This window comes from Heterodontus francisci, chromosome 17, assembly GCF_036365525.1.
Source record: "Heterodontus francisci isolate sHetFra1 chromosome 17, sHetFra1.hap1, whole genome shotgun sequence".
Lineage (NCBI taxonomy): Eukaryota > Metazoa > Chordata > Chondrichthyes > Heterodontiformes > Heterodontidae > Heterodontus > Heterodontus francisci.
In genome coordinates, this window is record NC_090387.1 from 85239161 (window position 1) to 85251423 (window position 12263).

The window sequence follows — 12263 nt, forward strand, 5'->3', positions numbered from 1 at the left end:
GCATTAAGCTCAAGAACAGCCCAGAATTTCCAATTTTCTGCTTTAACCCACTGCTTCTGAAATGACCGTTTCAGAGTTGGGATCACGCTCAACAGGCAATGGCAGGACTCAAAGTTGCTATCCTTCACGCATGAGCTGACCCAAGGAACAATACAGGGTATTCAACAATGGGGGGAGTTACAGCTGAGCATGTCCTGAGCTAATGTTCACACTGTGCACTTTTCAGCTGAGAGCAGCAGATAGTGATCAGAAAGAGGAATGACTGACTGAGATTTTAAATTTCCCCTCAGCCCATGGGTGCTGCTTGGCTGCTATTGTTCTCCTCCATAGAGTGAATGGTAACAGCACGTCCAACCTGCCTGGGGTCACAGCTTCATCACCAAAGCCACCTGCTTGGAGTCACAGCTTTACTGCCATAAAATTGTACATTGCCAGTTGCTTTAAACATTCTTCTTAAAACAGGAGATCTTTCCCCTGCCTTTAGCTTCTCTCAATTTCATATTACTTCACTAGTCACACATTATTTGGAGCCAAGTCTTAGCCATGTGCTTTAATGGCATATGTTAAGCTTCCAGAGCTTCTGCACTGGTCTATAAAAGATGTCTACACAATTTTCAGCAGAAGTCACTGTGTAGTGATCAGGAGCATGATCCTGATTAATTTTACACCCCTTTAACCCAGGGGAACTGGGACTAACTGTGAGGGCCCGACTGTTAACTATTTGAGATCAGCTAAAACTGCACAGACCAACAACCAATCTGGGGCCTCCTGATCTCTTTAGCAGAGTACTGCACTGGGCAGAATGTTGAGTAGATTTCAAAGAACATTCCTGATCTCAGCCATGTCACTGCAGGAGATATAAATCAAATACCAGTGTTATGACCAGGTGAGAAAGGCATCTAGGGGTCTGTTACTATCTTCACCTGGTCTTATTGTAACAAGGTTTTATTTTTAAACACACAGTTTTGAGCTCCCCTTTTGTGAATCCTTGTTCACAACTTTCCAATTATAAGGCAAAGAAACGAGCACAAACAGGCTTTCTTTGCTTTAAAGAAGAAAGATGAAATTTATTAAGCCTTAAACTTAAACTCTAATACGGTTAACGCCTACAGATATATGATGTGCCCACGCTAGCATGCACAAGCGATGCACACATGCAACTAGGGACAGAAAAGAGAAGATAAGTAGAACAGTTTGAGGCAATATCTTGTTACTGTTTTTTGAGCTCGCTGTCGTCACTGATTGAAGATATGGTCTTGCGTTTCGTTGGGGCCCAGTATTCTTCGTAAACCTTGTTCACGTAGGAGATTTTTCTCTGAGTTTACGCGTCTTCACAAGATTCAGTTCCGTGGGAAAGAGATGGAGGCAGGCAGATAGGAGAGATGATGTTCTCAGTCCATGAGCATACAATTTTCTGATTTAAAAATCTGCTCTTCCAGCTTAGAACTCCCCTAGTTGGCCAGCAGGTGGTCACGTGACTGAATGGCTTGACCAGGCCTCTTCTGTGTATTGGGGCAGGGACTGGTTCTCTGTTTCAACACTGTCTGTTACGATGCAAATGTCCTTCCAGTCAGGGGGCTTGCAATTTTAAGTTTAATGTTCATGTGGAGAAATAATGTGCACCTCAGTCTTGGCAGGTGTGTGGGGGTGGTGGTTTGCCTGATACCAGGCAGCGTTCCAAGAGGGAAGAATGCTTCAGGATAGTCATTTTGCACCATGTCTGCTCCCACACATCTCCCACTGTTTGGATATTGGAGTGGTACAGGCAAAGGGACAAGGGTGCTAGTTGCCAACTTACTTCTCCAAGAGGCAAGTTGGGCAATGTGGAGAGACTACAAGAGAAGAAGTTACTTCAAAAAAAGACAGCTGGACAATTAATGCGCAAGTAATACCCTCATTGATTTGGAGCTGTTCAACCCTAAAATAAACTGCAAAAACTAACAAAGGCACCCAAGGATAGTTACTTACCATACAGCCCCATGTTCTTAGCATAAGATTGTGACAGAACCAGGTTAATGCCCTGCTCAAGGAAGAAGCGCACAGCCCAGGCATCTCTGTTAGAATCCCCACTGGCAAAACCCTGATAAGCCATGTCGAAAAATGGGAAGAGATTTCTTTTCTGCACAACAAAACAAAAAATTAAATCTCAGTTACATGTACAGATTAGTTTGATATTTTATTTAAACATGTTGTGTACTCTGTGCCCTATTATTTATTAGATATATGTGCTGTTTCCAGTCTCCTATTACATGTTCGATACAATATGCTGTACCCTGTCTCCTATTATGTTAGATACAATATGCTGTACCGTGTCTTTTACATATTAGATACAATGTGCTGTACCCTGTCACCTATTATATATTAGATACAATGTGCTGTACCCTGTCACCTATTATATGTTAGATACAATGTGCTGTACCATGTCTATTACATATTAGATACAATGTGCTGTACCCTGTCACCTATTATATATTAGATACAATGTGCTGTACCATATCTATTACATATTAGATACAATGTGCTGTACCCTGTCACCTATTATATATTAGATACAATGTGCTGTACCATATCTATTACATATTAGATACAATGTGCTGTACCCTGTCACCTATTATATATTAGATACAATGTGCTGTACCATGTCTAGTGCATATTAGATACAATGTGCTGTACCCTGTCACCTATTATATATTAGATACAATGTGCTGTACCATATCTATTACATATTAGATACAATGTGCTGTACCCTGTCACCTATTATATATTAGATACAATGTGCTGTACCATATCTATTACATATTAGATACAATCTGCTGTACCCTGTCTCCTATTATGGGCAAAAGGAAGAAATTGCTAGGCGTTTGTAAATATTTGTACCATCTTAGTTGCCAAGGATGTGGAAAAAAACTTTTTTGCTTCAAATCCAACACTTAGAAACACTGCAGAGCTCACCCCTCACCTTGACGATGGCTGCCAGTTCTTTCCACTGCTCGGGTTTTGGGTCTACTCCTGTGGGGTTGTGGGCGCAGGCATGAAACAGGATGATGGACTGCTCTGGAATTTTCTGCAAGTGATACAGGAAGAATGCAAGTAAAAAAGTCCAAATATACTTCCTTTAAAGTTGTAAAGAACGAATAAACATTTCAAACAGATAGTTATAGAAGTTAATGATATTTTTCTCATGATTCCCAGCAAAGCATAATCTCTGTGCAGTCCTGAATCCATGACACACTAACCAGCAAATAACTCCCAGAATATTCAGCACCTTGCAACACATTCACGCTTCAGTCTTGAAGCTGCTACACTGTTAGTTTCACATCATTAGTAAGGAGCCTTTCTTTGGTCCTGTGTTGGGAACTGAGAGAAGAATAGAACTTAAAATGTGATAATTTTTACTCAGACCAGGACTGGAAGCAAATCTATTTTTGAATTTCTCGATTCAAAACACAAATTAACTTGGTCATTCATCTCATCTAGAGTTTGTGTGATGGTCCTGTGCTCACTATTGGCTGCCTTGTTTGACACAGAATGCCGACTCTTCAGAAGTGCTTAATTGGATATTAACTACTTTGGATTGTCCCCATGATCACTGACCTGAAACAGTTACTCGGTTTCTCTCTACAGATGCTGCCAGACCTGCTGAGTATTTCCAGCATTTTGTTTTTCTGCAGTATTTTGCTTTCGTTATATAAAGTAATTTAGCACCCCATCTGTCTCAAAAAGAACTTTTATTTATACAGAGCCTTTAACGTAATACGTCTCAAAGCGCTTCACAGATGCATTATAAGACAAAATATGATACTGAGCCACATAAGGTCAGGTAACTAAAACCTTGGTTGAGTGAGGTGCAGAGGCGGAGAGGCAGAGAGGTGTAGGGAGGGAATTTCAGAGCTTAAGGCCCAGGCAACTGAAGGTGCGGCCACCAATGGTGGAGCGATTAAAATCGGGGATGCTCAAGAGGCCAAAATTAGAGGAGCTCTGATATCTCAAAGGGTTGTGGGGCTGGAGGGGATTACAGAGGTAGGGAGGGATTTGAAAACAAAGATGAGAATTTTCTACCCAAGTTTATTTTCCCCTTCTTTCTAGGGTTTCCAGGCCTCACCCCATCCCTCATGTCAGGAAACCATAATGGTCTGTATGAAATTTTGTGCTGTGCCCACTTGTAGTATGAAAGCATCCATCATTACAGTTAGAGGTTGTCTGTGTGTTCAAGAACACTTTGAAGTGTACAGTCAGCATGAAGCACTGGTGATGCGAGTGCAAGTTAAGGTGATATAAATAGGAATAGGGTAGTAAGAGGAGAGGTGGGGCCGATTAGAAACCAAAAAGGGGATTTAGACATGGAGGCAGAGGCTGTGGTATTAACATAGTACTTTGCAACTGTCTTTACCAAGGAAGAAGACGCTGCCAAATTGTAGTGAAAGAGGCGCTAGTTGAGATACCGGGATGGGTTAAAAATTGATAAAGAGAAGGCATTAGAAAGGCTGGCTGTATTTAAATTTGATAAGTCATCAGGACTGATCAGATGCAACTGAGGATACTGAGGGGTGGAAATTGCAGAGGTACTGGCCATAATCTTCCAATCCTCCTTCGATATGGGGTGGTGCCAGAGGACTGGAGAATTACAAATGTTACACCAGTGTTCAAAAAAAGGGTGCAAGGACAAGCCCAGCAATTACAGGTCAGTCAGTTTAAACTCAGTGGTGGGAGCGCTTTTAGAAACTTAGACAAATATGGATTAAATAAGGAATGGATTTGTTAAGGGCAAATTATGTTTAACTAACTTGCTTGTCTTTTTTGCGGAGTTAACAGAGAGGGCTGATGAGAGTAATGTGGTTGATGTGGTGTATATGGACTTCCAAAAGACATTTGATAAAGTGCCACAAAACAGGCTTGTCAGCAAAGTTGAAGCCCATGGGATAAAAGGGATAATGACAGCATGGATATGAAGTTGGCTGAGTGACAGGAAAAGAGAGAGTAGTGGTGAATGGTTGTTTTTTGGACTGGAGGCAGTGGGGTTCCCCAGGGGTCAGTGTTGGGACTCCTGCTTTTCTTGATTTATATTAATGACCTAGATTTGGAGGCGCAGGGCACAATTTCAAAATCTGCAGTGGACATAAAACTTGGAAGTATTGTGAACTGTGAGGACGATAGTGATAGGCTTCAAGAAGACATAGGCTAGTAGAATGGGCGACAAATGGCAGATGAAATTTAATGCAGAAAAGTGTGAAGTGATGCACTTTGGTAGGAAGAATGAGGAGAGGCAATACAAAATAAAGGATACAATTTTAAAGGGGTGCAGGAGCAGTGGGACCTGGGGATATATGTGCACAAAATGTTGAAGGTGGCAGGGCACGATGAAAAAGTGGTTAATAAGGCGTAGGGGATCCTTGGCTTTATAAAGAAAGGTAGAGAGTACAAAAACAAGGAAGTTATAGTGAACCTTTATAGAACACTGGTTTGGCCTCAACTGGAGCACTGTGTCCAATTCTGGGCACACCACTTTAGGACGGATGTGAAGGCATTAGAGAGGGTACAGGAAAGATTTACAAGAGTGGTTCCAGGGATAAGGGACTTCAGTTACATGGTTAGACTGGAGAAGCTGGGACTGTTCTCCTTAGATAAGAAAAGGTTGAAAGGAGATTTGATAGAGGTGTTCAAAATCATGAGGGGTCTGGACAGAGCAGATACGGAGAAACTGTTCCCATTGGCGGAAGGGTCGAGTATCAGAGGACACCAATTTAAAGTGATTGGCAAAAGAACCAGAAGTGACATGAGGAACAGCCTTTTAACGCAGTGAGTGGTTCAGATCTGGAATGCACTGCCTGATAGTGTGGTGAAGTCAGATGCAATCATGGCTTTCAAAAGGAAATTGGATAATTATCTGAGGAGAAAAGAGGTAGGGGAGTGGGACTAGCAGAGTTGCTCTTGCAGAGAGCTGGCAAAGAATTGATAGGTCAAATGGCCTCCTTCGGTGCTGTAACCATTCTGATTCAATGAGTGTTATCGGTCTAGTTTATTGCTCAAAGACACCCATTAGCCTCAGCGATTTTCTTTTCCTCCTGAGCACAAGTACAATTGGACTCATGACAAAACATTACCATCTTCTGGCTCAAATTAACAAAAACTCCTAGACTGCTACCTAGGTAATCCCAACTGCAAACAATCAGAAGTCAATTGGTATACAAAAACCCTTCAGCCAGTTGTAGGCAGATGTCACTAACAGCGAAATTTTTGGAATCAGTAACATTGGGCTGCATTGTCTATGCTTTTTGTGATTAATAGTAAAGGCCTGCTCAGGTCTGAAAAAAAAAAACCCAACCCGAACCCAAGAGAACCACATCGGACCCGAGCCCAACCCAGCCCAAGTACTTCCATTTTTTCCCCGCGACCGACCCGACCACTGGAACGTTCACTTTACTTACCTCCCAATTCCAAATCCGTTGTTCACTTTTTCAGTTTGAAATACCTGCTGCAAGTTTATCCAGTGAGCAGTTGAGATGCAGAGACCAGGAAGGTCCTGAGTGATTAATTATTATAAAATATACAGTATTTATATAAAAAATATAAAATGATTACTGTCAGGACTCTAGTCTACACATGTGTTCGGGTCAGGTAGCAGGCCCTTAATTAACAGTATGACCATCAATTTAGGCACATCGTACACACAGGTGCACATTTTAAAAAAAAATCATCTTGTCTGGTGACTTAGAAAAATACATCATTCCGAGTCTCATCAGCCTTTATTCAAAGAACTGGCTCAACAGCACACTCACCGAAATGTCCTCTACTGCCCCTGCAAAATCAAAACCACAGGTCTTCGGATCATAATAGCAGTAACTTTTGACTTCCAGGCCAGCATCCCTGAAGATAGGTGTGTGGTTGCCCCAGGAAGGTTTGGGCAGATAGATCTCTCGGCTGTTCTTGTAGAACCGTTGCTATAAGGCAGGAGAAAGCACCATCAATGCACAAATTACTGTTGGGGTGTTGTTATAGTATTCCTGCCCTATACTTCTCATGTTCATGCCACCTTGTTCACCAAACAGGTGTCTTTCTGCTTTACTCTGTTGTACATCACTCCTACTGTCTGACTACCACTCAATATTTTGCAGAACAAATCACAAGGGTAGGGAACATTTTATTAAAAATGTTTCAGATCAAGCAGAAAAATTGGGGTGAGGAGAGGAAGAAATAAGTATTAAAATAAAATCTTATTGAAGAGCATGCCAGACTGACTATTGTATTGCTTCAGACTTACTCTCATCACCAAAACACTGGCGTTATGAAGCTGTCAGTTTACAGAGTGAACAAAGCACCTGACTGGTGCTGACTGACAAATGTGAGACTTTCAAATATCGACACTGTCACACAATTGAGTTAATCAGGCACGCCAAGTTTTTAAAAATAAAAAGGCTCCTTACTGTTATTTGAGAATATTTCATAAAACCATTCTACAAAGGCAGAGATTTCAAATTATCCCAAGTGGGACAAATGGTTTCTTCACACCTACTGAAGTTCTACTGTTCTCTCCCCCTCCTAATCTGTATGTTTGGCAACTCCTGAATTATTTCTCCCTTTTTCAGCTTGGGGTTGAGGGGCAAGAGGCACAGCTTTCCTAGCAAGCAGAACATTAAAGACGCTCACTTCTCTCTGAAGGACATTAAAAAAAAAAGAGAAACCAAAGTTGAAGGACCAAGGCCCATGATGTAGGATGCAACTAAGGTTGAAGGGAATGACAGACATGAGGTAAGATAGGCTATAATCAAGACAACGTTGAGTTTTAGAAGCCTGAAGACTGTGAGAAGGAGGAAAAACAAAAAGAGGGAGAGACTGCCACAGTTTTGAGGTCCTGGGGAAATATTGGTTTGCATAAGAAACATTGCAACAAACCTTGATGTTAACACAATGAGCAGTAAGAGGCTACAGGACACTGTATCTGCAATTTAGGAGAAATAAGAAAGGCAAGTTCAGAGGAGTCAACACTAAAGCAGCAGCGTGAAATACATTCCAGCAGACATTGTGCCACTCACCAGAAAGTTAGCACCAACCCTCAGCGATCCAGTTCCAGAAATGGTCTGCACGGTGATATACTAAAATCAAAATGAAGCACAGCATATCTTTGATTAATGACTGTGTTGGTAAAATGTTCAGAATAGCAATGTGCTTTAGAAGCCCATGGGTAGGGAGAACTACCATCACATTTAGCATTGAACAGTCAAAACTGGAACAGTGAGATTACAAGAAAGAAGTTGGACTTGAGGACTGAGTAATACAGTGCGTTAAAACAGGACCACATTTTCAATGACACTGGGGCCCTGTCATAACGTAGTCTGCTATAACGCAGGTTGGTCTTGGACTCCAAAATTTTCATTCTGCAAATGCAACCACAAGCCTCTCCCCCACCATGACATAGCCACCCACTTTAGAAAAAAAAATTAAAGGAGCCATTTAATTATTTGGTTGATTTTACACAGCACCTGCGTTATTCATTTATTTTGGAGAACAAGGACAGGAAACTAGGGATATGCATGCAAATTGGCCCTGGAACCGGCAGGATTAAGCCTGAGCGTTAGGCACCAGCTATGAAATAATGTGGTCTCAAGATATGGACCCCACAGACTGCATTATAGTTGGGTCCCAGTGTATTGGGCCTTGGTGTGAAATACAGACTGATAGGATGAGTAAGGGGGCAATGAGTATGAGCACTCTTGGTCCATTTTCTTGGGCCCAATGGGCCTACACAAAAGTACTTCCAATTAACGGCAAATTGGGAATTTTATTTCAAAAGACCACATGGATAGTTAATTTAAAAAACTAGAAAAGTCGCACTGATTCAGTAGAGGTTAATCCAAGGTTGATGGGGGCAGAGTCGAGGGAGCTTTACTCAAACACCATTGTTTCCTGATCCCCAATTCCTCAAATTCTCGCCCTTTTGTTTAAATGAGTTTCATGAGGAGAGCATGCCAGGAGCAGCACCACGCACATCTTAAAATGAGGTGTCAACCTGGTGAAGCTACAACATAGGACTATTTGCATGCCAGACAGCAGAAGCAGCAAACAACAGACAGAGTTAAGCGATCCGCAACCAATGGATCACATCAAAGCTCTACAGTCCTGCCACATCTAGTTGTGAATGGTGGTGGACAATTAAATGACTAACTGGAGGAGGAAGAGGCTCCACAAATATCCCCATCCTCGATGATGGGCGAGCCCAGCAAATCAATACAAAAGAAAAGGTTGAACCATTGACCAGCAACTGACCTGCAGCAGCCACAAAAATACTGTGGCTATAAGAGCAGGTCAGGAGACTGGGAATTCTGCAGCACGAAACCCACCGTTAATTGTATATCAATTTTTTGATTTTATGCAGGTCAAGGGTGTTATAATTGGGGTCCTGCTTCAGCACTTACAAGCTGGGTTTTGAGTGAGGAGCTACATGTTTGTAATTCTTTTACTGAGCACAATAAATACAAAACTGAGTGAAGATAGGCTCCAGCATTATCCTTCCATAACAAGCTTTCTGGAGTTTAACACAGTAGCAGAGCATGGTTGCCTAAAGCTGAAGGTTGGAAACTAGGATTTTTTTTTTGCATAGAAAACTAAAATCTCATGGGCTATTGTGGAATATATGGCAGAAAGCAAGTGTAAATTGTCACGAGTTTGATTACCCTCCGATGTTCTCGGAGACTGAGCTATATGTCCAGTGGAAGAATGAACTGGATATGTGGACACAGGTTACATCTCTACCAAAGAGGAAACAAGGTTATGGCCTTGGCGTTGTTACTTTCTACCAAAAGTAAAATCAGAAGTAAAGAGTTCTGTAAACTTGTCAGTTGAATATTGGATCTTCTGTTAGAATTCCTGGATAAAATTTTCAAAAAAGATGACCTACTGAATACATATGAGGCATGGTCAGACTTCGACAGATTTTGGAAAACAGGTGGTTATTCAATGGAGGAATATATCATGGACTTTAACAGACAGTATAGAAGATTGAGGATATTCAATTTAGAGATCCCTGGTTCAGTACCAGCTTTTAAATTGCTATATTGTGCTAGGTTGTCGCATATGGACAGGTTCCTGGTTCTAACTGGGGTTCGGTTCTTGGATAAAATGTCTGCTGCCTTAAAGAAATTCCTGGGGAAAGTCAGTTCCTGCAGCCCTGGTAGAACAAACAGGGTATTCTGCGGTGACACAAAGAATGGAGCACTCAATGTTTACTTGATTTCGAAATGGTCCAGATACTGGAAGCAGGCATAAGTGCATGTATTGTACTTAGATTTCCAGAAGGCATTTGATAAAGTGCCACATCAAAGGTTATTGCAGAAAATAAAAGCTAAATGAAAATAAAATAAATGGTGTAGGGGGTAACATTTGCATGGATAGAAGATTGGCTAGCTAACAGGAAACAGAGTAGGCATAAATGGGTTACTTTCTGGTTGGCAAGATGTGCCACAGGGATCAGTGCTGGGCGTCAACTTTTTACAATTTATATAAATGACTTATATGAAGGGACCGAAGGTATGGTTGCTAAATTTGCTGATGACACAAAGATAGGTAGAAAAATAACTTGTGAAGAGGACAGAAGGGGGCTACAAAGGGATATAGATAGGTTAAGTGAGTGGGAAAAGACCTAGCAAATGGAGTATAATGTGGGAAAGTGGGAAATTGTCCACTTTGGCAGGAAGAATAAAAAAGCATATTATCTAAATGGAGAGAGATTGCAGAGCTCTGAGACGTAGAGGGATCTGGGTGTCCTAGTGCATGAATTGCAAAAGGTTAGTGTGCAGGTACAGCACGTAACTAGGAAAGCTAATAGAATGTTATCATTCACCGCGAAGGGAGTTGAATACAAAAGTAGGGAGGTTATGCTTCAGCTATACAGGGCATTGGTGAGACCACATCTGGAGTACTGTGTACAGCACTGGTCTCCTTATTTAAGGAAGGATGTTAATGCTTTGGGAGGCAGTACACAGAAGGTTTACTAGACTAATACCTGGAATAGGCGGCTGTCTTACAAGGAAAGACTGGACAGGCTCGGCTTGTATCCGCCGGAATTGAGAAGAGTAAGAGGTGACTTGATTGAAACATATAAGATCCTGAGGAGTCTTGACAGGGTGGATGTGGAAAGGATGTTTTCCCTTGTGGGAGAATCTAGAACTAGGGGTCACTGTTTAAAAATAAGGGGGTTGCCCATTTTACACAGATGAGGAGAAATTTTTTCTCAGAGGGTCTTGAGTCTTTGGAATTCTCTCCCTCAAATGGCGAAGGAAGCAGAGTCTTTGAATATTTTTAAGGCAGAGGTAGCTAGTTTCTTGATAAGCAAGGTTATTGGGGGTAGGTGGAAATGTGCAGTAATCAGTTCAGCCTTGAACTTACTGAATGGCGGAACAGGCTTGAAGGGCCGAGTGGCCTACTCCTGTTCCTAATTCTTATGTTCATATGTAAGTAAAATGGAAGAGATAAAGACAGGAGGAATGAGGATGAAAGCACCTTTAACAGGTCTGAATATTACAGTGGAAGACAGAATTGGAACAGCAATCATAGGCGAATGAATCCCAGGAATGCCCAAGGAACAGTTAATAGGTGCTTCAGATGTGACTCTCAGTATCATTATGCAATGAACTACTCTAAGCGGAGGGGCACAGTCCTTGAAATAACACATGATTGAAATAACACATGATGCAGAGAATTCTGAGACAGAAGAGGAAGATACTGATGAATCTGAATGAATTGTACTAGTCACAAGGAGTTTTAGTCTTGTGATGAATGTGTTACTTGTGGATTCGTTCAACTGTGCTGTATTAGATAGTGCTTGCACGTCAACAGCATGTGGAACTGATTGGTTACAGTGCTATCTGGATGCACTCAGTAGTGAAGATCGACACAAGGTTAAGGAGTATAAAAGTACTACCAGCTTTAGATTTGGTGATGACAACACATTGAAGTCACTGAAGAGTAGTAGTAATTCCATGTCAAATAGTTGGAGTAAACCACTGATGCAGTCTCCAGTGAGATACCATTACCATCGAGTAAGCCTTCAATGAAAAAGGCACAAATGAAACTTGATATGGAGCACGTTAAGGCAATTGTTTCTGGGAAGTCAGTGAATTTACAGTTTACCCAGTCAGGGCATTATTGAATCCCCTTAACAAAACCTGATGTTTCTACTCAGTGTTAGAGAAGTATTGATGGCATCAGGTGTTGAGAATCAGAGAAATAAAAAGCAAATTGTCTTCATGTTACACAGACAATTTGTTCAC

At 41.5% G+C, this 12263-nt stretch overlaps 1 protein-coding gene across 1 annotated transcript in view; it reads right to left on the bottom strand.

Moving 5' to 3' along the window:
- The window catches only part of LOC137379108 (aspartate aminotransferase, mitochondrial-like), a 50743-nt gene that overhangs the window by 12065 nt on the left and 26415 nt on the right, over nucleotides 1-12263 (bottom strand). The window contains exons 4-7 of the mRNA XM_068049811.1: nucleotides 8031-8090; nucleotides 6777-6938; nucleotides 2960-3064; nucleotides 1969-2119 (exon numbers count right to left, since the gene is read on the bottom strand). Coding sequence (XP_067905912.1) covers nucleotides 1969-2119; nucleotides 2960-3064; nucleotides 6777-6938; nucleotides 8031-8090 — 478 coding nt within the window. The remainder of the gene's footprint in view (nucleotides 1-1968; nucleotides 2120-2959; nucleotides 3065-6776; nucleotides 6939-8030; nucleotides 8091-12263) is intronic.